The sequence below is a fragment of the Onychomys torridus genome, chromosome 2 (assembly GCF_903995425.1).
Source record: "Onychomys torridus chromosome 2, mOncTor1.1, whole genome shotgun sequence".
Lineage (NCBI taxonomy): Eukaryota > Metazoa > Chordata > Mammalia > Rodentia > Cricetidae > Onychomys > Onychomys torridus.
In genome coordinates, this window is record NC_050444.1 from 138,281,288 (window position 1) to 138,304,667 (window position 23,380).

Here is a 23,380-nt window from a genome sequence, read left to right on the forward strand (position 1 = left end):
CCTGGTTCAGAGAAGACCTATATTGTTTGCAGTTATCACAAAGGCAGGCTGCTAGCCACCCATTGGTGCCATAATTATTGGTCTAGGTTAAATAGGACATTTCTTATGTATATGTCTTAAAATGCCATTCCACAGAGACTGAGCTCCAGACTTACTGTTTCCAGATCATTGATTGAGTCTCTTTGATGACAGGTTTTTTGTGGGTACTTACAATGTGAATGGACAGTCCCCCAAAGAATGTCTCCGGCCCTGGCTTAGCCACAGCACCCAGGCCCCAGATGTGTACTGTGTAGGGTGAGTGTTCTTCTCCTGTTACCCGTTCTTTTTTTTTTTTTTTTTTTAATTTTATAATTTATTTAGTGTTATGTGCATTGGTGTAAAGGTGTCAGTTCTCCTGGAACAGAGTCACAGACAGTTGTGAGCTGCCACATGGGTGCTGAGAATTGAACCCCGGGTCCTCTGGAAGAGCAGCCAGTACTCCTAACCCCCTAGCCCCTGAACCATCTCTCCAACCACTTGTTACCAGTTCTTAAGAATAGACAGCCACGCTGACGGAATGAGAACATGAATTGAGCTGAGTCTTCATAGCAGCGAAGGAATGGAAACATGAGCTGAGCTCAGGGATATGGTGATATTGAGTTCCCCAAAATATTGTGTACCCTAATAAACTTATCTGGGATCAGAGAACAGAACAGCCACTAGATATAGAGGCCAGAAAATGGTGGCACACACGCCTTTAATCCTATCACTTAGGAGGCAGAGATCCATCTGGATCTCTGTGAGTTTAAAGCCACACTGGAAACAGTCAGACGTGGTAACTCACGCCTTTAATCTCAGGAAGTGATGGCAGAAGACAGAAAGGTATATAAGGCGAGATGTAAAACTGGGGGGGGGGGGGGGCTTCCAGCCAGTTCAGTGGCTAGGTGGTAGAGAGGAAGTGTGCTCATGTTCAGAGGAGCACCTGGGAAGTCTGTTTGTTTTTAGCCCTTCTAGAGGGCCCCACAGTTCAGCTAGAAAGCTGGGACCCGAGCACCCGGGCAGATTTGGGGTGTATTCCTGCATGTGGCCTTTCCTTCTCTGGTTCACTCTTGCCTCTCTGTCCACATAGGTTCCAGGAGCTTGATCTGAGTAAAGAAGCCTTTTTCTTTCATGACACCCCAAAGGAGGAGGAGTGGTTCAAGGCCGTGTCAGAGAGTCTTCACCCAGGTGCCAAATATGCAAAGGTGAGCGAGGTGCCGGCAGGGACTTTGTCACTTTTTGGTGACCCTTCAGTGGGAGCCATTCCTACGCAGCCTCAGCTTTCTCCAGAGGGGCCTGTCTGAGTGGAAAGGTGCAGAGCTGGCACTTGTCAGTGGCTTTGGGTACCGTAGCATGCTCTACCTTGTGTCCTGGCCTGGAGGAGGAGGTGTGTTAGCACTGCAGCTAGCTCCCACACCACATTTCCCTCGGGACATTCTGGTTTCCAGCTTCTGTCTGCGGCAGCCATTACTTGAGAATTGGGCTCTGTGTTCCAGGTGAAGCTCATCCGGCTGGTTGGGATTATGTTGCTGTTGTACGTCAAACAGGAACACGCAGCATATATCTCAGAAGTGGAAGCTGAGACTGTGGGGACAGGAATCATGGGGAGGATGGTGAGTCCCTGGGAATGTTTCGCACATTGAGGACCTTGACCCCTAAGGTTTTGACTCAGCCTGTCAGGATGCAGGAACCATACAAACCCACCTGAGATGCTGCCCTTGCAGGACGAGCTGTACCCACAAACAGGGCTGGATTGAGTTTTAGAAAACCAGCTGGTGCATTTCTCCATCCTGGTAGTTAGTCAGTCAGGGCTGGAGCCCTGTTGATCCGCCGCCTATAGTGTAGTACGGTACAGAACCTGTTTGGGCCGCCTAGGGAAACAGAGTCCTGTAGGTTTGCAATTTCCTCTTCTTGAGACTCCTGGAGTCCTGCCCTTAGATTCCCCTGCAAGAGCTGAGTTGGACATGTGGCTGGCGCACCAGTGGTTCAGAGAGGCGGACTCTGGCCCCGACTTTCTATAAATGGCCAGTCACTTTGCTTGGGGGTTTGTATTCTTATCTGTAAGACGTCGATAGTAACTCCGAAAGGCCCTTCTGAAGACAAAGACAAAACAGGTGCAAGTCTGAAGGTTTAGATGGCTGAAGGGGGTCCTTTCACTAGGGTAACAAAGGAGGAGTGGCAATCCGGTTCCAGCTGCACAACACGAGCATCTGCGTTGTAAATTCCCACTTGGCAGCCCACACAGAGGAGTACGAGAGGAGGAACCAAGACTACAAAGACATCTGTTCTCGAATGCAGTTCTCTCAGGTGGACCCGGGCCTCCCCCCTCTCACCATTAGCAAGCACGAGTGAGTCTGAGCTTTTCCTCCCTCAGTCCCCTCGGGTGACTGCTGGGCTCTGGGTCCTTCATCATGCTGGGAAGGTGAATGCTGGAGGCTGGGTATCTGCCAGCTCTTCATTGTCTCTTGGAAATTCTTGGCTTTCTAACTTACCATCTGGAAGACCCCTAGAACCTTGTCAAGCATCCCTTGTCCCTGGAGAGGCATGGGGTTTATTTGCCTAGAAGTCTGTCTTGATTGCGCACAGGAGCAAAGCAGCCAGAGAGCTTGCATCTCACGCAATTTGGAGTAAGGTTTTAGGGTTCCACATCTGTTCTTCCAGAGCACGTGCAGTTGAGAGTCGGACCTGTGCTTATTGCCTGTGATTGCTCATTCCTTGATTCTGCTTGTCGAAACCAAAGTTGCAATTGCACAGAGCATACTGTGCTAGTTTTTGGTCATTCTCTTTATTTCATTTGTCTCTAAGACTCACTGTTTTGTCTGATTTCAAAACCTTGGGATTTCAGACTTTATGGTCACAACTGAAATTCATGGATCCTCTTTTATAAAGAGGAGAAGCTGCTGAGGTCCTGTCCGAAGCAGGGGAACTGTCTCTGGCTTGTCGGTATTCTGGAAGCTGACTGGATGGCTCTTCTTCTCCAGGGTCCCTCGTAGGGAGCATGTCTCTTCCTTTGTGAGGCTGCAGCGGCACGGCCCTTACCTGCTTTTAGCCTGAGCCTGCGTTTGTTGGGGGAGGGGGCATACTGCAAGGCACATTATTCAGTGGCACGGTTGTTGGCGTCAGGTAGAGCAGTATTTGACTTCATGGCATAGCTGACATCCTCAGGGAGTAGCAGCAGGTGGAATGAACTGTGTGACACAGTTCTTCCTGGGAGTGCAGAGTAAGCCAGTGATGTGGTGGGCAAATTCAGGCCTTGCTAGCAGATGTGAGCTTTGTCTCAGACACTTCTCCCTTGAAAAATGTTAAGAGTGTATTTATGAGCTAGAGTGTAACACAGATGCCTGGGTGACAGGCAGGATTTATACTTTTTTTATTTTTTTTAAACCACTTCCTGCTATTCAATAAACAACTTATCTTGCTTTTAGACATCCTTTTTTGTTTTGTTTTGTTTGTTTGTTTGAGTCAGGGTCCACTGTATAGCCAAGCTAGTTTTTACCTGGCTATGCTCCTGTATTAGCCTCTTGAGGACTGTGATTACAGGCATGTGTCATGCATGATACCAGCAAACAGGCATTGCTTTTAGATCTTACGAGTCTGTCTCTTCAACCTTACCTGAATAAAACAGTCAAGAACTCCAGGCCGTTTATGATGAGCGTGGGCCAAGACAATTGAGTCAGCAGTGCATTAGGTGTGTTAGTAAGTGGGTGAGGAAGAAAATCCCATCACAGCCAGGTCTCTGTCCCACCCTGGGGCTTCTGTCTGATGCTCCCTGGACAGGAAGGGTTAAAGCCTCTCCTAAAGCCTGCCGCCTTTGTGCTCTGTCCTCACAGTGTGATCTTGTGGCTGGGGGATCTCAACTACAGAATAGAAGAGCTGGATGTGGAAAAGGTGAAAATGCTCATCGAAGAGAAGGCCTTTCAAACCCTGTATGCGTACGACCAGGTACAGATGGGCACTGTGTCTTCCGCAGGCAGCTGCTCCTCTGCTGGGAGAGCAGAGCCCAGTTTCTCCTTCCCCAGCTTGTGAGGCTTCCCTGAGGACCTGGTGTGTCCACTCATTTCTTCATTCCATCTGCATTCCTCTCTCTTGGCTCTGTCCTGGAAGCACATGTGTCCCTTAGAGTAAGGACGCGTTCTTTCTCATTCACTCAAGAGACCGGCAGTTAGGGCCAAAGGGCTTTCCGTTACTGCTTTTGTTCCTTCAGTAAGGAAACTACTTGGTATATTTAAGGTGACTTACTAATTTTCTTTAGTAGTGAGTCCCCCGCTCCTCCTCCTCCTTCTCCTCTTCCTCCTTCTCCTCCTCCTCCTCAGTGTGAGCAAACTTTCTCAGCTCTTCTCTTCACTCTGATAGAGTGAGTCCTGCGGCCTGCTCCTTCCCACCATTATTTGACGTAGCATGTCTTTCTGAGAGCAACGGCCACTTCACAGGCTGCGGGAAGCCTGCGCCTGACTTTCTTTGCTGCTCTCCTCTGCAGACTTGAGGCTTCTTAGGCGTTCAGAACTATGCAGGATGCTGAAGCCCTCTTTCTTTTCCACCTGAGCCCTCCTCTGCTTCTTGACAACCTTGAAATCATTAGGTCTGGATCCTTCGATTCTCCTTCTCTTTCCCAGCACAGAATAGTTGAAGGAGAAGAATCTTAACTTTGCCGTCTCTCTTCATTTCTTTATTGACTCATGGACTAGGAATAGTCTCATGAGTCCTTCCCCTTTGAGGCAGGGCTTGGGATGTGGATTGATTTCATGGTCTCCATTAATCCCAGGTTTGACCTTTTATTCTGAGGGCCTTTCTCTCCCATTCTTTTGTGTAGCTGAAAACCCAGGTGGCTGCCAAGACCGTCTTTGAAGGCTTCACGGAGGGAGAGCTAACCTTCCAGCCTACTTACAAGTACGATACCGGCTCTGACGACTGGGATACCAGGTGGGTCAGAGCTCACCTCTGGGCGTTAAGGAGCTAGAAACCCAGGAATTCTGGGAAGCACTAGCCCTTGTGACTCTCCATGTTTCCCACTGTGACCAAACATTTCCTCTTGGTATCTGCTCTCTAATCCTACTGCCTTTTTGTATTCTTTTTTTTCTGACTTAGGCATTGCTCCATCATGGGTCTTGATACTGAATGGCTTTTCTTTTCTTTTCCTGTTTGTTTGTTTTGAGACAAGGTTTCTCTGAGTAGCCTCAGCTGTCAGTTACTCTGTTGAACTCACAGAGATCTGCCTGCCTCTGCCTCCTGGGCTGGGATTAAAGGTGTGTGCCGTCACTACCGCCGCTACCACCACCACCACCACCACCACCCAGCTATCTTTCCCTTTTAAAAAGATATATTTATTTTTATTTTATGTGTGTGAGTGGTTTTGTCTGTATATGTGTATATGCACTGCATGCTGGCCTGTGCCTGCAGAAGCCAGAAGAGGGCACCAGATACTATGGAACTGGAGTTATAACTCCGGCTGGTTGTAAGTCACCATGGGGGTGCTAAGAACCAAACCCATGTCTTCTGCAAAAGCCACAAGTGCTCTTAACTGCTGAGTCATCTCTTCAGCTCACCAATTGACCTTGAGCGCTGTTCAAGGTAATATGATTCCAGCTAAACTTGTGCTTGGTCTTAGCATACTAGTTAATATTTCTTAATAGTGCTTACTGTATGCCACATACTCCTGAATATATTTGATTTGTATATATCATTTTAACCTGTTAAGAACTTGTTGAAGGGGCTGGAGAGATGGCTCAGCAGTTAAGAGTACTGGCTGCTCTTCCAGAGGACCTGGGTTCAATTCCCAGCACCCACATGACAGCTCACACCTGTCTATAACTCCAGTTTCAGGGGACCCACAACCATTGCAAAACACCAATGTACATAAAATTAAAAAAAAAAAAATATATATATATATATAAGCACCTGTTGAGGTAGATATGGTTTATTATGAGACTGGGGACTGAGGTAGTCCAACAGCTTCCCAAACCTGCAAGTGGTAGAAACAGGATTTGAACCTGGGCAGCAGAAAGTCACAGCTTGTGCCCTAACCACTTCCTTTTAAGGACTGTAAAGTGCTTATTCTCCTGTTGCTCTTTCACTTTCTCTCCATCCCCACATGATGATGTAGAGCAGGGACTCAGTCAGAACAGTTTTCTGCTGGCACTTTCCTAGTTGCTGTGGATGATGCCCACAGGGATACCTTGTACCTCCATGGGCCTAATCATGCGCCGTCCTCGATCCCCTGCTTGAGCCGCGGCACACATAAGCAGTGGGTCCTGCTGTCTCTGTGAGCCTACCAGCGTGGACTTTGTATTTCAGTGAGAAGTGTCGTGCCCCTGCCTGGTGTGACCGGATCCTCTGGAAAGGAAAGAACATCTCTCAGCTGAGTTACCAGAGCCACATGGCCTTGAGGACCAGTGACCACAAGCCCGTCAGCTCAGTGTTTGACATCGGGGTAGGTGGGCAGGTTGTTTTTATACCAGGGTTGCTCTTTGTCTTTCTGATCTCTTGCTCTTAGCCTTGAGTGTGAGGAAGCTCTTTTTAAATTTTGTTTAAGGTCCTGGAGAGATGGCTCAGATATTAAAAGCCTTTGCAGCTCTTTGAGAGGATCCAAGTTGGGTGCCTAGCACTCATGTTGAACTGCTCGGGACCACCTGAGCAGGTGGATCCAGTTCTAGGGGATCCAGTTGTCTCTGCAGGCACTGCATGCATGTGGTACACAGACATACATGCAGGCAAAACACCGTCTCAGTCAGGGCTGCTATTACTGTGATGAAACACCATGACCAAAGCAACTCCTGAGAGGAAAGGGTTTATTTGGCTTATGTTCATCACGGAAGGAAGTCAGGACAGGAACTCAAGCAGGGCAGGAAGCTGGAGGCAGAAGCTGATGCAGAAGCCATGGAGGGGTGCTGCTTGCTGGCTTGCTCTTCATGGCTTACTCAGCCTGCTTTCTTAGAGAAACCAGGTCCACCAGCTCAGGTGTCCCCACCCCCAATGGGCTGAGCCCTCTCCCATCAATCACTAGTTAAGAAAATGTCCTACAGGCTTGCCTACAACTCCATCTTAAGGAGGCATTTTCTTAATTGAGTTCCTTCCTCTCAGATGACATTAGCTTGTGTCAAGTTGACAGAAAACTGCCAGCACACACCCATATACATAAATTAAAAATAAATACATTTTTAAAATGTACAATTAAATTTTTTAGGCGTAAAGTTAATTACTACTTGCTTTTATATACATCTGAATACATCCACATACATGGACTTTCCCTTTTGCATCTTGGACTTTGTTTATGCATTTGCAGCTGAGTGTGTCAGTATTCTGCATACTGCACACAGATCCCTCCCCCCTTTATTTTCCTTAAAAAGAGCTCACATTATACACCTTCTGAGAACATCTTTTGCTTTCATTGAAAATGTTTTAGGGCTGGGGAATGTAGCTCAATTGGTACAGAACTTGCCTAGTTTGCATGAGGTGCTGTATTCAGTTTCCAGAACTATAACAAACCAGATATGGCAACACAGATTTGTAACCCCAGCACACAGAAGGTGGAGATAGGAAGATCAGGGGTCCAGGGTCATCTTTGGCTACACAGGGGACTGTCAAGACTGTTCTTCCCCCACTACTAATCCAGTAATGGTACAGTTTCTTCCTCAGTTTTGTTTTGTTTTGTTTTTTTTGCATTTACTTGTTGTGTGTGTGCATGTGCATGCATACTATAAGTGCTCATGGGAAGGTCAGGGACCCATGTGAGTGGATTCCAGGGATCAAACTCAGGTCCTTAGATGTGGAGGTAAGCCCTTGTATCTATTGAGCCATCTTGTAGGCCTGCTCCTTATTAGTTTTAAAGGCTGAAAACTTTTCTGTGGTAGAGATGAACCATAATGTATTGATGATTTGTTTGCAGAATATCTTCATTGCATGTGGTGCTGTGGTGATTGTCCTTCATGTGTATTCTTTTTATGTCTGTGTGAGCATTTCTGTAGATGGAAATTCTCTCTCTCTCTGTCTCTCCCTCTGTCTCTCTGTCTCTCTCTCTGTCTCTCTTGTTTTGTTTTTGAGACAGGGTTTCTCCATGTAACCCTGACCTGGAACTCCCTCTGTAGCCCACAGATCCACCTGGCTCCCCAGCGCTGGGATTAAAGGTGTGCGCCACCAGCGCCCCACTTAGACTAAAACTCTTAGTGGTGACAATAGTAGTTCAAGGAGAAATTTTTTTTTTTAAATAGTTTTTTTTTTTTTCCTGAGCTGAGGATTGAACCCAGGGCCTTGTGCTTGCTAGGCAAGTGCTCTACCACTGAGCTAAATGCCTAGCGAATTTTTTTTTTTTTTTTTTTTTTTTTTTGAGACAGGTTTCTCCATGTAACTCTGACCTGGAACTCACTCTGTAGCCCAGGCTGGCCTCGAACTCACAGAGATCCGCCTGGCTCTGTCTCCCGAGTGCTGGGATTAAAGGTGTGTGCCACCACCGCCCAGAGAATTATTTTAGCAGGGTGCTGGTGCATGTAGTTTTGAGCTATTTAGAGAGCTTTGACAGGATTGCTTGAGCCCAAGGTTTGAGACACGTTTCGGAAACATAGTATCTCTCTCTCTCTCTCTCTCTCTCTCTCTCTCTCTCTCTCTCTCTCTCTCTCTCTCTCTGTGTGTGTGTGTGTGTGTGTGTGTGTGTGTGTGTGTGTGTGTTTTAAATTTATTAGTTTATGAGAGGGGGTGCAGTAATGTATGTGAAGGGACACAGTAGAGAAACTACCTTCAAGACTGCTTTGTTATTTTAATGTGAGTAAGAGAGAGAGGATATCCAGAGGCATCTGGAGTAATCCAGAGCAGAGGGAAAGAAGACAGCATGGCCTGGACTGGGACGTGGGGGAGAGTGATGGAGACAGTGAGGCCAGAGGGACAGAGCACAGCACATCAAGAGAGCACGAGGATAGCAAGAGCTAGATATAGTGGGGAAGACAGACAGACAGACAGACAGACAGACGGGGGAATAGTAGAGAACAGTGGGCTGCAAAGGAAGTAACTGGGTGGGGGAAAGGCCACAGACTATTGTGGGTTTTGGAACATGTAACGGTACTTGTGACACTGAGGGGTCTGCAGGCCAGTGTGGGTTTTGATGTGCTGATAGGCGCCACAGACAGCCATGTGTCCCTTTTGCCAGAGGTAAGGGAAATGACTACTTTTGGTAGATGGGAACTTTTCACAAGTTCTTGAGGAGTGCTTTTTATCTGACCACCAGACATTCTCTATAGTCCAGCTTTGAGCTTATTCCTAGATATATGGACTGCCTAAGACCTAACAGTCAGTGCCTACTCATTTATTAGTGTCTACTCCCAACAGCTCTTATTATTATTTAAAAAAAATATTTATTTGTTTATTATTTATTATTTATTTATATATTTTTGTGACAGGGGCTCACTATGTAGACCAGGCTGGCTTCAAAATCGGAGATTTGGATTAAAAGTATATACCACTATGCCAGGAAAAATTTATTTTTATTTCATGTACATGAATGTTTTGCTTGCATATATGAATATGCGCTTCCTGCATACTTGCTGCTCCCAGAGACCAGGAGAGGGCATGAATCTTCTGGAACTAGAGTTATAGATGGTCGTGAGGCGCCATATTGGTGAGAAAAACCGGGTCCTCTCCCAGAGCAGCCTGTGCTCTGAACTGCTGAGCCATCTCTCCAGGCCCAGTTCTTACTGTTTCATGCTTCCACCAACTACATATGAGCTTATTTTCCTGGAACTTTGCCAATATATTTTTAAATTTCATTTTATTTTTAGTTAATGTGTATTGGTGTTTTGTCTGTATGTGTATCTGTGTGAGGGTGTCTGATTCCCTGGAACTGGAGTTATAGACAGGTTTGAGCTACTATGTGGGTGCTGGGAATTGAACCTGAGTCCTCTGGAAGAGTAGCTTGTGCTGTTAACCACTGAGCTATCTCTCCAGCCCCGCCAATACAGTGAGAGGAGAGAGGAGCCATTGTTTTCTGTTGTAGCTGCCCGGTTCCTAGTGGAGGCAGACACTTCAGGACTCTTTGCATTTTGTCACCAGCGGCTTCTGCATTGCTTTGTACTACCGGTTCTTGCAGGTGGAGCAGAGTAGTTGCAGGTCAGAATCTGAATTTGGAGAAGAACCTAAGGCTGGGTGTGGTGGCTCTTGCCTTTAAGCTGTGAGTTGGAGGCCAACCTATTCTACATAGGGAGATACTCTCTGAGAAGCGGGGTCAATAAGTAATGTTGCAATTAGTGTTTTATCATTAACAAATGAAAAAGTATTTAAGTTTAAAATACAGAAAGGAGAACCTGACACATTCTTCCTTGCTGATGAGTTTGCATTAAAAAAAATAATAAGAAGAAATACATCTTTGGGGCTGGGGATTTAGCTCAGTGGTAGAGCGCTTGCCTAGCAAGCACAAGGCCCTGGGTTCGGTCCTCAGCTCCAACAACAACAACAAAAAAAAAAAAAAAAAAAAAAGAAATACATCTTTGTATCAAAATCATAGAAAAAATATCCTCCTGCTGGCCCTTGGGTGGCAGCAAGCAGGACAGAGATAGAAAGTGTCTTTTGGCCAAGACCTGCGACCCAACAGGAGGAACAGCCAGGACATTCCAGTGTCCTCCTGCTGGTCAGGAAGCAGGTGGCCTTATGATATCTTGGGGATCCTTCTGAGTCTGTCATTAATTGGGTTGTTGTTGTTATTATTATTATTATTATTATTATTAGGTTTTTCAAGACAGGGTTTCTCTGTAGCTTTGGTGCCTTTCCTGGATCTCGCTCTGCAGACCAGGCTGGCCTTGAACTCAGAACAGATCCGTCTGCCTCTGCCTCCCGAGTTCTGGGATTAAAGGCGTGCCACCACCGCCCTGGGGGTTATTTGTTAGTGAACTAAATCTACATAGCTGTCACTTCCTGAAATGCTAGCAGCTGCTGTTGAAGAAAGAAGAATGGGCAGAAGGCTCCGCACTCAGTCTCTAATGTTTCCCTCCCAGGTGAGGGTTGTGAATGAAGAACTCTACCGGAAGACGTTGGAGGAAATTGTCCGCTCCCTGGATAAGATGGAGAATGCCAATATTCCTTCTGTGTCACTCTCCAAACGGGAGGTAGGAAAGACCCAGACCCATTAGGAATGTTAGCATCAGGGATGGGGAGTTGGCTCAGTTGGTAGGACCTGAGTTAAGCCCCAGAACCCATGTTGTGGTGGTGGAAGGTTTCTCTGGTTGTAAAATAATTACTCAGAGGCTTCCATTAATTACCAATTGCGTGGCATATGGCAGGCTTCTCCCTAGCCAGCTCTTATAACTTAAATTGACCCATTTCTATTAATCTGTATTTTGCCATATGTTTCATGGCTTACTGGTCTACTGGCATGTTGTTCCTTGGGGCGGCAGGCTGGCGTCTCTCTGCCTCTTTTCTCTTCCTGTCTACCTGCTTGGATTTCTGCCTGCCTCTAAGTTGCCATAGGGCAATGCAGCTTTATTTATCAACCAATCAGAGCAACACATATTCACAGCATAAAGAAAGACATCCCACAGCAGGGTAGTGGTGGGCACTGGGCATTGTGTTGGGTGTGGTGGCATGGTTCTTTATTCTCAGAATTTGGGAGGCAGAGGCAGGTGGATCTCTGAATTCAGGCTAGTCTGGTCTGTAGCCAATTTGAGGAATTCCAGGCCAGCCAGGGCTACCTAGTGAGACTGAAAAAACAAACGGAGGTCAAGGGAAGATACTTAAGCTGCAGATGTCCAGCTCCTTGGCAGAGTGAGCTTGACCTTCAGGTTCAGGGGTCAACTTGAGCATGGTGTTTTGGAAGATGGAAGCTTTGTTCACTTTAGGAAACTTACTTATAAAATCATCTTGGGCTTTGGCGGCAGCTGTGCCCTCTCAGCTAAATACATTTCAGAGAGATGGTGGTTCATTTTCTTCCCAAGACAAGTAGTTTTTCCAGTCAGGGTGGGTGCACAGCTTGAGAAGAGAACACTGGTTCTGACTGTCTGTCTGTCCCCAGTTCTGTTTTGAGAATGTGAAGTACATGCAGTTGCAGACCGAGTCCTTCACGATTCATAATGGCCAAGTACCCTGTCAGTTTGAGTTCATCAACAAGCCTGATGAAGAATCTTACTGTAAGCAGTGGCTGACTGCCAAACCCAGCCAAGGCTTCCTCCTGCCAGGTAACTCGGCTCTTCCTAGACTCTGCTTTCTATGCCCTGCCTGGCCTTTTCATTTTCCTACATAAGCTTTTTTGCTTCTGAATGCCTTATTCCTAGCCAGAAACTACTCTTCTTTTGCTTTGTCTTGTTGGTTTGTTTGGGTTTTCTTTGAGATAGTCTTTCCATTATGTAGCCATGGCTGTCCAAGGTGGCCTCACAGAGATCTGCCGGCCTCTGCTGGTTCTAAGCTTTTTTCCCCAAACCCCTGTAGCTGAACTTAGCCATATATAAAATATAAGGTGCTGAGGGGCATTTGTTCAGTTTCAAGAACATTTTAGTCACAGAGTGGTGGGATTATGGCAGGCACTGCTACTTTAGGGGCATCTTCACTGCCTGTCTTATTGTAATCAGTGCCCAGGTATCTGCAGGAAAAAAATTATTAGAAAGGGTAGGAAAGGGCATGACTGTTCCTAGATGATGGAGCAGAAAGTTTATTATAAATAAAAGGGAGAGCGTATGTAGAGGTAGTGACATCTGGAAGAATCCAGAGTGGACATGACCAGACTGAGCTGGGCCATGTGGGGAGATGGGGAGAGTAGGGGGAAGAGGGGAACCAGGCGCAGCAGGCAGAAGGCCAAAGGCACAAAAGAGGCGGGTAACCAGAATATCGGGATTATATAGGGAAGAGCCTCTGGGGGAAGGGCAGCCCAGCCCCTGGGCTGGAGAGTTCATGATAGAGGGTGGGGTATACCAGCTATCCCCTGTAACAGGCAGGGACTAAGAGATGCTGGGAATCTGGTGGTCAGGTCCACTTTGGTATGTTAAATAGGCACCTCAGCCATTTGTCCCAGGGTCTCCACCCTCATGGAGAGAGATAATGGGTAGTAATCTAGAAATGGTAACAGGCCCCCAGAATGTAACATCCCCATTTTGCAGCTGGTAGCCAGGCAGTGGTGGCACACACCTTTAATCCCAGCACTCAGGAGGCAGAGCCAGGAGGATCTCTGTGAGTTCGAGGCCAGCCTGGTCTACAGAGCGAGATCCAGGACAGGGACCAAAACTACACAGAAAAACCCTGTCTCAAAAAAAAAAAAAAACCAAAAAACAAAAACAAAGACAAAATTCTGCAGCTAGAGAATTCAGAGTGTTTCCTGGCTAGTTCCCAGGTGATAACTTCCCTGGATCTTCGAAGGGGCATGTGTTTTCATCTTTCCTGGTCCAGGGCTGGTCCTTTGAGCCATGCCCTCTTTTTTTTTTTTTTTTTTTTTAAACTCCCCACCCCCCACCCCCACCCCTGGAGCTGAGGACTGAACCCAGGGCACTGAGCTAAATCCCCAACTCTGACCCATGCCTTCTTACCACATTCATCTCCCAGTTTCAGGTCTGCTACTTGCTACTTGAGTTTCTTGGCATCTCTCCCTAGTTTGCATGTGTTCTCTTCGCATTGCCAGGCTGGACTGTGTACAGTGTGCTTCCTCGGTGCAAGCACACAGGTCCTCGTCAATTGACACCTTCTGTTTCCTTTCTTAGCCTTTCTGCCTTCCTCTCTTCCCTCCTGCCTTTTCCTCTTTCTCTTGACTGCTCCCTAGCTTACATCACTTTTAAACTTTTTCTCTAGATTCTCATGTTGAGATTGAATTGGAGCTCTTTGTAAATAAGGCTACCGCCACAAAACTCAACTCAGGCAAAGACAAAATTGAAGACATTCTGGTTTTGCACTTGGACCGGGGAAAGGATTACTTTTTGTCTGTGACTGGGAACTACCTGCCCAGCTGTTTCGGGTCTCCCATTCATACGTTGTGCTACATGAGGGAGCCAATCTTAGACCTCCCACTGGATACTGTCAGCAAGCTGGTGAGTAACAGACCTTGACGGGACATCCAGTAGTGGACAGCTCAGGGCAAACACTCTATTTCTGTATCTACCTTCCAGGATGTAAGGTTTTCGCAGCCTTCTAGAGCTTGCTTAGTATCAGTGTAACAAGGCCCTCCCACCCCCAAAATGACAGTGAGCTGTCTCTCATGACTCTTGCTTTTTTCTGCTGGTCCAAGGCTCATTTGTGCTAGTGGAATCAGGCAGCAACTGTGTTGGCCACCATATTGAAGGTAGCCTCTCTGGCCTGCCTCAGTCTTGGTTGCCCTCTGGCCTCTGCACACTGCCCTCAGCTATCAGGAAGTGAGCTCCAGCTTCTGCAGGTAGAGGCAAGAACAAGAGAAAAGCTCAGGCCTTCCGTGGCATGGCTGATGAAGCCCACAGAGTCCCGCTTCTGCCTTGCTGTGTGGTTTGGAGCAAGTTGTGAAGCCAGCCCAGATCCCAGCATAGAGAGACTCCACCTCCTGCTGTGGACAGCTCCTGAAGATGGCCACACTTTCCAGTCTGGATTTCATCCCTGTGCACGTGTTAGAGCAGCAAGCGATGGTAACAAAACTCCATAGACTGGCGCTTTATGAAGAACAGAAGTGTTGTATTCACAGTTTGAGAGGCTGAAGTGTACCGTAAAGATCACTGAGAACTTGTTTGAAGAGGGCTCACATGGTTCCTAGATAGCCGTCTCAGTATCCTCATGTCAGGAGTGGAGACTCTTGGTTTTCTTACTGCACCCCAATCCCATTTGTGACCACACAGCCCTCATGACCAAATACCTCCCAAAGGCCCCACTTCCAGATACCATCACACTGGTGACTAAGATTCGTTATGGTAATCTGGGTAGGATGGAGGAGGAGACACGTGGCATAAACATTCAGTGTCTAGCCAGCAGTGCAGTAGAAGAACTTAGCCATGACTGTCATCTGGGGGCTGAGACAAAGCTCAGTTGATAAAGTGCCTTCCATGTGAGTCTGAGAATTTGAGTTCAGTTCCCCAGAACCCACATAAAAGGTACATGTCTGCTGGGTGGTGACGGCACAGGCCTTTAATCACAGCACTCAAGAGGCAGAGGCAGGTGGATCTCTGTGAGTTCCAGGCCAGCTTGGTCTACAGAGTGAGTTCCAGGATAGCAAAGGCTACACACAGAGAAACCCTGTCTTGAAAAAAACCAAAAGAAAAAAAAAGGGACATGTCTGTGGTCCCAGCTCTGGGAGATGGAGACAGGTGACCATGGGAACCCATTGGCTAGGCATTCTAGACTAATTGAAAAGTTCCAGGTTCAGTGAGAGATCCCTGTCTCAAAGAACAAGTGGAAATCAACTAAAGAAGACACTCCGTATTGAGCTCTGGCCACCACCACATGCATCTGTACATCCATCCACACACACACACAAACCAAACAGACAAATAAATAAATAATGACCATCTGGCAGGCTATCCTAAAATAAGTTTGCTAAGAACCAACAGGCTCCTATGCGACCATCCTAGCACAAGGGAACAAGTTTGGCACAGATTTTGGTAATTTGTACACTTTTTTCTTAGAATGCATATTTTTAGTTAGGGACTCTATTATTTAATGTAGTTGAAAACAAACCCAGTGAAGGACAACCATTTGTCACAGGTCACGTGGTGAGTGGCAGTAGCCCTGCAGCTGGGGCTTACAGTTCTGGGCTCACAAGTGTGTGATCTTTCCTCACTGGATACACAGCCTCTCTGGTTCTAGCAGTGGGATGCTGGAAGAACTTTCTTCTGTGAAGTTAGGGCATATCCTGCCCCATTCATTGAAACTGCTTGCTCTAATAATTTCCCATCCTTAGAAACCACCTTTTGTCACCCAGTTGTACCGCCTGATGTCCTTGTTTATTTTTATTTCTGGCCTCTGGAATGTCTGGTTTAGTGGCATTGAAGAAGCTTCCCTTTGTAGTTTGCTGTCCCCACATCGTGCATTTTCCTGAAGTTCCGCCTCGTCATGACTTGTCCTGATTTTTCTTTCTTTGGAGACCTTGATGCCAATGCAGTCTGCAGAAGACAGGAACCAGCTGGAGAACCCCATGGAAATCCCCAAAGAACTCTGGATGATGGTCGATTACCTGTATAGGAATGCTCTCCAGCAGGTAGGTTGGAGTTAAGGCAGTCAGACCAGATTGCAGTCAGGCTGCCTTGAGAGAGGTCAGTAACTCTTGTGTGGAAACCTTTTGTCCCAGGGAATCTGTGGAGAATTGTTCTGCCCCCAGGGAGGGAGTGCATGTTGAGTACTTGACTTTGGCTTCCCACTGGGAGGCAGAGCAGATTTGCCAGCTGTGTGTTCCTTCATCTGGCTTCTAAGTCTCCCCAGAGAAGGACTTCTGAATGCCACCTGGGAGGTCACTTTGATGTCTTTTGCAGGAGCTCTCACCTGCTTCTGGGAATGGGGGGCGGGGCTCCCTTGTTGACATTTCAGGCAGAGGGCAGGTGGAACACTCCCCTCTCCCCCTCCGGGCCCTGAATCTGGAGCGTTGATTTCTGGAGAGCTTGAGTCAGGCTTTCTGGGATTCATTGGTCAGTTTGATTGAGTTGGCCATATGTTTGTGAGGTCCAGGCTCCAAAGCCAGGCAGGGAAGAGGGTCACAGGAGGCTGGTGACTGGAGGAGAATGCAGGGAATCTTAGACACTTAAGATGCATTTTATTCAGCACCACACAGGCCACACCAGTCAGGCTGACACTGACAGGCACCCAGACACAGGCCATCACTCAGAGCCCACACAGGCTGGGCAGAGGGAGCTACAGAGGCAGGCTGGTAAAGGCAAAGGCTCTTGCCTCTGACCCCAAAGCCATGTTTATAGAAATTTTAATCTTGAGGCAAACTTTATTCATATTCTCTTTTCCTCTCTCCCTGTCTCTCTCCTTACCCTTCTCCTCCACCCTCCCTTCTCCCCCTCCCTCTCCCTGTCCCCTCCCCTCTTCCTTGCCCTCTACTCTAGTGCTGGGGACTACACTCAGGCCTCATGCATGTTAGTTAGGAAAGAGCTCTAACAGTTGAACTGTACCCCAGCTGTTTAGTTTTTGACATAGTAATTCACTATATAGCCCAGGCTAATGGCAAACTCACAGCCTCAGACTAGTTTTGAGCTAATGATCCTCTTGCTTCAGCCTTCTGCATGCTGGGGCTGGGACCCCATCATGCCTAGCTTTTTAATTTTTCTTCATTTTCCCCACTCACACTGGTGTTGTGTATACCAAGTTGTGTTCTGTTTGTCCCATCGCTTCATTTGACTCTCATAACAACTTTTGGAGGACACAGAAAGATGCCCTGAAAGGTGACTAACTTACTCCCAGGCTGATTAATACACAACAGTGGGCTTTCTTTTTAAAAACTGAATTTTTAAATATACATATGTCATATGTATATGTATACTTTTTTTTTTTTTTTTGAGCTGAGGATAGAACCTACGGCCTTGCGCTTGCTAGGTCTGTCTTCTCTGTAGATCTTTCAAATGTAACTTGTAAGCAATATATGTAATATTTTTATTATTAATAGTTACATCATGTTGAGTTGCTTTATGAAACAAATGAATCCAAAGCATCTTGAGACTAATGGAATGATGTTTACTGACATATTTTTATTTGCATAAGGTCTGAGGGGTCTTTTGGCCCCTCATCTCTTTTTTTTGTTGTTGTTGTTGTTGTTTGTTTGTTTGTTTTGGTTGAGGATGAAAGTAGCTTTTCAGTCTTACACATGGCATGTCTCTCATAACACTGTAGGACACATACTCTGTGACTTTTCTCTCACCCTGGATCTTGTCTTGTGTAGCATGGCCTACCCAGTTTTATAATGCATGCATACCTAGTGACCGATGGTGAAGCCATGCCTAACATGGCCTGAAGATGAATTAGTCACATCAGCCTAAGTCACATTGACCACTGGGGTGATTTGTAGGTCTCATGCACAGCTGCAGTTTGGACTCTGGTGATATGGGTGAGTCAGGAAATCACTGCCAGTGTTCTGGGGAAATAACTGTTTGTGCTTTCTTCCCGATTGCAGGAAGATCTGTTTCAGCAGCCAGGCCTGAGGCCGGAATTTGAGCACATAAGGGACTGTTTGGACACTGGAATGATTGACAACCTCTGTATCCTTCAGAAATGTGTGTGTGAGAGAGAATATGAGAGCTTTTAAAAGAGGAAGAAGCCTATCTCAAAGCCTGGAGTCTGAAACTGTGATCTTGGTTAACAGGCTCTACCTAATAAGACCCTGCTCAGAGAGGACATTACAGCTTTAAGCAGTCAGGGTGGCAGGAACTGAGGAGAGCCTGACTCACCTGACAAACAGCATGGTGCCTTCGAGATGTGGGCTGGCATGCTAGCACTGAGGAGAGCCTGACTGAGCAGGCAGCCCTTCTGGCACATGCTTGTCTCTGGGCCTTCCCTATCCCTGGGCAGCACCATCACCTGCTCCTTAACAATGGGCCAAAGGCGCTAACAACCATTCCGTAGCTGAAGCCTTGCTGCTTTTCCTAGAGAGCCTGCCAGAACCCGTCATCTGTTACAGCGCCTACCACAACTGCTTGGAGTGTTCTGGCAATTACACAGCCAGCAGACAGGTGAGGGAAGCACCGAGCACCAGCGTGCATCGTAGCTTGCCCTGGGCAGATGAAGCCTGCCAGAATGGAGTAGAACAGCCCCTCCGTGCAGGGCTTGGAAAATGAATATCTTCCCTTCTCCTGCAGTGGCCTGGAAGATTACCATCTTTCTTCTCAAGCCTGCTCTTCCTCTCATCTCCCTTTTGCTTTTAATAGCATCACCCTTAATTCTAGTGACTCAACCCCGAAACCTGAGTCATTTCTGATTGCTCCCTCTCCTCACCTCCCACGTGCCCAGTCCCATTGATCTGTCACTTTTCCACTCTCCCCTCGTCACTCTGCTTACATGGTCCTGTGCTCTGTGTTAATGTGCTCCCTCTGTTCTTCATTTTGCATGCTACAGTTAGATCGTAAAGTTAATGTTGCCATCCTATTGGACAAAGCTATACTTACCTTTGTTCACTGTTAGTTAATGATATCCCATATCATCATCATTCCCCCCCCCCCCCCCCCATCACTCAGTCTGGCCTGGAATTAAGTGTGGCCCAGACTGACCTCAAATTCAAATTCACTATCCTTTTGCCTCAGCTTTCCAAGTGCTGGGCTCACAGGTGTGCATCACCACACCCAGTTTAATTGAAAGAATAATGTACAACAGTTGCCAACAGTACAGGTTCCAGAACCTTCGCTCATATCCATTGAGTCTAAGTATCTTCTGGAACCTATCTTTTCCTTCAGCTTCCTAGTTGATTCTGCTGTGCAGATATGTGGGCTATTCACTGGATTCCTGCCTGGATAACCCTTCCAGGCTCAGTGCCTGTGCAGCCAGGATATTCCTGCTAGCATTGATGTCTCCTGTTATCCCTGCTTGTCATCTTGCTTTCTCGTGCCTTCTGTGCCCCCAATACCCCAGTCCTCACTGCTACAAGTCTCATATTATCTTCTATTCAAGACCCAACTAGAATGTATTAATTCCCTTAAGTTGTCTGAGAATATAGAAGTTCTCAGAATTAGAAGTCTGACCTCTAAATTCATGCAGGATTTGACCTTTGTGTGGGTTTGGTACTTATGCCAAGTGGTGAGTGATTAGCTCTGTGTGCATTCTTACTCACACTGGTAAGTCATGTTCTCAGTTCTTGGAATATAGCAGGCAATTTGTCAAGTAATTGAGTGAGTGAAGCTGCAAACACCACCCCTCTCCTCTTTCAGGTCATTTCTACTCTCCCTACATTCCACAAAAATGTCTTCAACTACTTGATGGCGTTTTTGCAAGAGCTGCTGAAAAATTCAGCAAAAAATAATTTGGATCAAAATATTCTGGGTAAGTAGCCAGGTGTCTGGGGCAAGCATCTCTACAGAGTCACTGAGCAAGGAGGTGGAATTAAAATGTATTTTCTTTTCTACATTCACCTCCTCTTTTCCTTCCTTTTTTTCCCCAAGCTCTGAGGAAAAGTGTTTACCTTTACTTTTTTGTTTTTTTTTTGTTTTTGGTTTTGGTTTTTGTTTTTTGTTTTTTGTTTAAGACAGGGTTCTGTGTGTAGCAGTCCTGACTGTTTTGAACTCACACAAGATCCACCTGCCTCTGCCTCACGAGGCTTTTTAAAATTTTTAAAAGACAGGGTCAAGTTATGTCTGTTGTCAGAGCTGGCCTCAAACTCACCATGTAGCTCATACTGGCCTTGGACTCAGGATGCTGCCCTATTCTGGACCAAGTTTACATGCAAATTGTTTGAGGCTGAAGTATGACTTAGTGGTAGAACACTTGCCTAGCATGTGAAAGGCCCTGGAGCTCCCTGCTTTGGCTAGACAAGCTGGCTGGCAAGTCCCCAGGGTCCACCTCTCTGCACATCCACATCACTGGGGTTACTTACAGGTGTATGTCGGTGTGCCTGGCTTTTATGTGGGTGCTGGGGATCTGCACTCAGGTCTTCTCTTAGGTTTGCATGGCAGACACTTTACTCACTGGGCCATCTCCCCAGCCCCTATTTATTTTCTGAGGCAGAGTCCCACTGTATAGCTCAAGCTAGCTTGGAACTGAAGACTGGTGGGAATACAGACATGTACCACCACACTTAGCTGTCTGTGGGCATAGTGGTGCACATCTTTAATCCCAAGACTCCGGAGACAGAGGCAGCTGGATCTCGAGTTTGAGACAGCCAGGGCCTGCCTTTAAAAAACAACAACAACAACAGATTGCTTTGGGGTAGTTGGTCCTCCCTCCTGACCACCTTAGTGTCCTTGTTGCTAAATGTTTTCTGTTTCTGTCATGCACAGCTAGTATATTTGGCAGCTTACTGCTCCGAAACCCAGCTCGTCGCCAAAAGCTGGACATGGCGGAGAAGAAGAAGGCCCAAGAGTTTATTCAGCAGTTCCTCTGCAGTCCCATCTGAACCTCAGTGCTCCTGTTTACCTAAGGCAGCCACAGTCGTCAGCCCCGCCTGTTCAGCTCAAGAGCTGTCCTGACATGCTCTGAGGCCAGCGGGAAGCAAGAACGCCAGCTGTGTGTTTCTTGAGCCCAGACCTGCCTGCCCCTTACCCATGCCATTGGCTGGTACACCCTTGCTGACTTGTGAAGACACGGGGGAAATCCACAATAATAGCACTGACGTTCAGTATTCAACTTTAGTTATTTAACACAAGTAGATCTCTATTCATTTATATTTAAAAAAATTTTTAAGTAACTGTACTTTGCCTTACTCCACCTGCCTCCAGAACATGTATGTCTGTCAGTGAGTTTCTTGCATCCCAGACTCAAAATGAGATATTTGGACTAACTGAAGTCCTTGAAGGAGAATGCGTTGGACAGCAGGAATTTGGTTAGATGTTCTGGGTAAACAAGTTTTAGCCATTCCAGATGCTTCCACTGTCCAAACTGAGGACATGTATATACACAGGGCGACCCTGTCCCCGTTCTACTCAGCCCCAAGGCCACTCAGTCGCCCCTAAAAGCACAGAAGAAAGGAGGCTGTGGTGAAACAGTGGGGTTTTGTAGGCCAGCCAGTCCTCCCAACTGTATATAATGCATCCCCTCTCACATGTGTAATATATTTTAATGATAAATGTATTTTTAACAGTCGTGATTGTATTTTTTTTTCTCTTATTTCTTTTTTAGTTATGTGTGTATGGGTGGTGGTGGTATATGCATGTGTGAATGCTGGTGTCAGGAGAGGCCAGAGATCCTTGTGAACCTGGAATTACAGGCGGTTGTGAGCCACCTAGTGCGGGTTCTGGGAATTTGATTTTTTTTTTGTTTTGTTTTTCGAGACAGGGTTTCTCTGTGTAGCTTTGCACCTTTCCTAGAACTAGCTCTGTAGACCAGGTTGGCCTCGAACTCACAGAGATCCGCCTGGTTCTGCCTCCCGAGTGCTGGGATTAAAGGCGTGCGCCACCAACACCCGGCCGGGTTCTGGGAATTGAATTCAGGTCTTCAAGAGCAGTAGGTGGTCTTAACTTTTGAGTCTTCTACCCTCATTCCTCGCTCTCAAAATATGGTAGTTCTTGGGAGCTGGGCCTTTGTGGCTTAAGCACAGAAGCAGCTGGTCAGGGGCCAAAGAGACGTGTGGCAGTCTGGTGTGTGAGAGTCACTATTCAGTATTACCCAAGCAGAGGGTGATCTAGCGGATAAGGGCACTGAACCAACCTAAACAGTCTAGAGAAGTCGCTCTTGAGGAAAATAAGCAGTGGCTTATGCGAGGGTCTACTAATGATATTTACAGGACTATAGCAGAAGTACGCGCAAGCTCGCGTATTTGGTTTTGGAATACTGCTACCAGGTAGTGGTTTCAAGGGTCTGTAGGATGAGTGGTAACAGCTGAAGCGGGGACGGGCCAGTAGGTGGCGCTGAGCCTCCGGAGCGCGAGGACCCTTCCTGGGACGGGAAAGTTGGGACTGCCAGCTCCGGCGGGCGGGCGGGCGGAAGAACTGGAAGCGTTTGGAGCACTCTGCTCCGCCTTCGGGTCCTGGGGCCTCAGCCAGGTGAACTGCGCTGCGTGACGAGGGCGCAGTGGAGGGAGAAGAGGGATGCTGCGGGCTGGCCTGCACGTCTGGAAAGCGGTAGCTGACTGCGTCCTTCCTTACTGCGCCCTTCCCGCCTCAGCTAAGGGCGCAGCCGGGCTGAGGACACCCCGGGTTCATGGCTAATGTCGAGTGCTCTCCCGCGCCAGAGACCGCCGCTCCCTACGGTCAGCTTCCCCAAGCCGCACAGCAGTTCCTGACGCCGCTACCCCGCCCACGGCCCTCCGGCTGGAGGCGCGGTCTCAACCCTGGACAGCAAGAGCCAATCAGAAGCAGCAGCGGGCGCAGGGACCCGCCGGGCTCTCCTTCCTCCGGAAAGCGGAAGCGGAAGTGACGCCAGGGACAGGTGGGGGCAATCATGGTGCCGCTGGGGAGGGGAGAAGCTGCCGCTGCCGCCGTTGCCGGGAGCCGCGGAGGTAAAAGCAGAAGCTGGACTCGGCTGGGGCTGGGACTCCCCGGGGGGCGCGGGGCTTGGGCTCCCTGCCGAAGCCGTTCCCGGTAGAGACTTCGTGACACTCACTGGAGGGACCCCACCTCTCCTCCGTTTCCATGGGGATGGGTATCCAGCCCCCCTTTTCTGTTTCCATGGAGACCCGGACCCTGCCCCTCTTCGCCCAGCTCGTAGCCCCCAGCCTGCCTCGGGGTTTTTCTATGTTAGCCCTGGACTGGGGGTGCTCTCCCGGTCAGGTTCCTTCTGCCAGTCTCTCAGGGGTGCTCGGTTCGCACTCCTCGGCCACACTCACACCTCCTGGTCTTCTTGTTTGTTACGGAAAGTTGGTCTCCGCGTTGGCGCCGAAGGT

The 23,380-nt window shown here is 47.7% G+C and overlaps 2 protein-coding genes across 3 annotated transcripts in view; both read left to right on the forward strand.

Annotated features, from left to right (window-relative positions):
• The window catches only part of Inpp5b (inositol polyphosphate-5-phosphatase B), a 67,354-nt gene extending 45,712 nt beyond the window's left edge, over positions 1-21,642 (forward strand). Inside the window, 15 exon segments of the mRNA XM_036177527.1 lie at positions 193-294; positions 1,109-1,223; positions 1,515-1,631; positions 2,179-2,366; positions 3,849-3,960; positions 4,829-4,938; positions 6,310-6,445; positions 10,989-11,099; positions 12,002-12,164; positions 13,762-13,997; positions 16,010-16,123; positions 18,032-18,116; positions 18,460-18,587; positions 19,776-19,887; positions 20,841-21,642. Of these exon segments, the coding sequence (XP_036033420.1) occupies positions 193-294; positions 1,109-1,223; positions 1,515-1,631; positions 2,179-2,366; positions 3,849-3,960; positions 4,829-4,938; positions 6,310-6,445; positions 10,989-11,099; positions 12,002-12,164; positions 13,762-13,997; positions 16,010-16,123; positions 18,032-18,116; positions 18,460-18,587; positions 19,776-19,887; positions 20,841-20,956 (1,945 nt within the window). The 3' untranslated portion in view covers positions 20,957-21,642.
• A 1,001-nt stretch (positions 21,643-22,643) lies between these two features.
• The window catches only part of Mtf1 (metal regulatory transcription factor 1), a 51,550-nt gene continuing 50,813 nt past the window's right edge, over positions 22,644-23,380 (forward strand). For both annotated transcript variants that reach the window (XM_036179004.1, XM_036179005.1), the window contains exon 1: positions 22,644-22,996. The gene's annotated coding sequence lies outside the window, so the exon portion shown is untranslated. The remainder of the gene's footprint in view (positions 22,997-23,380) is intronic.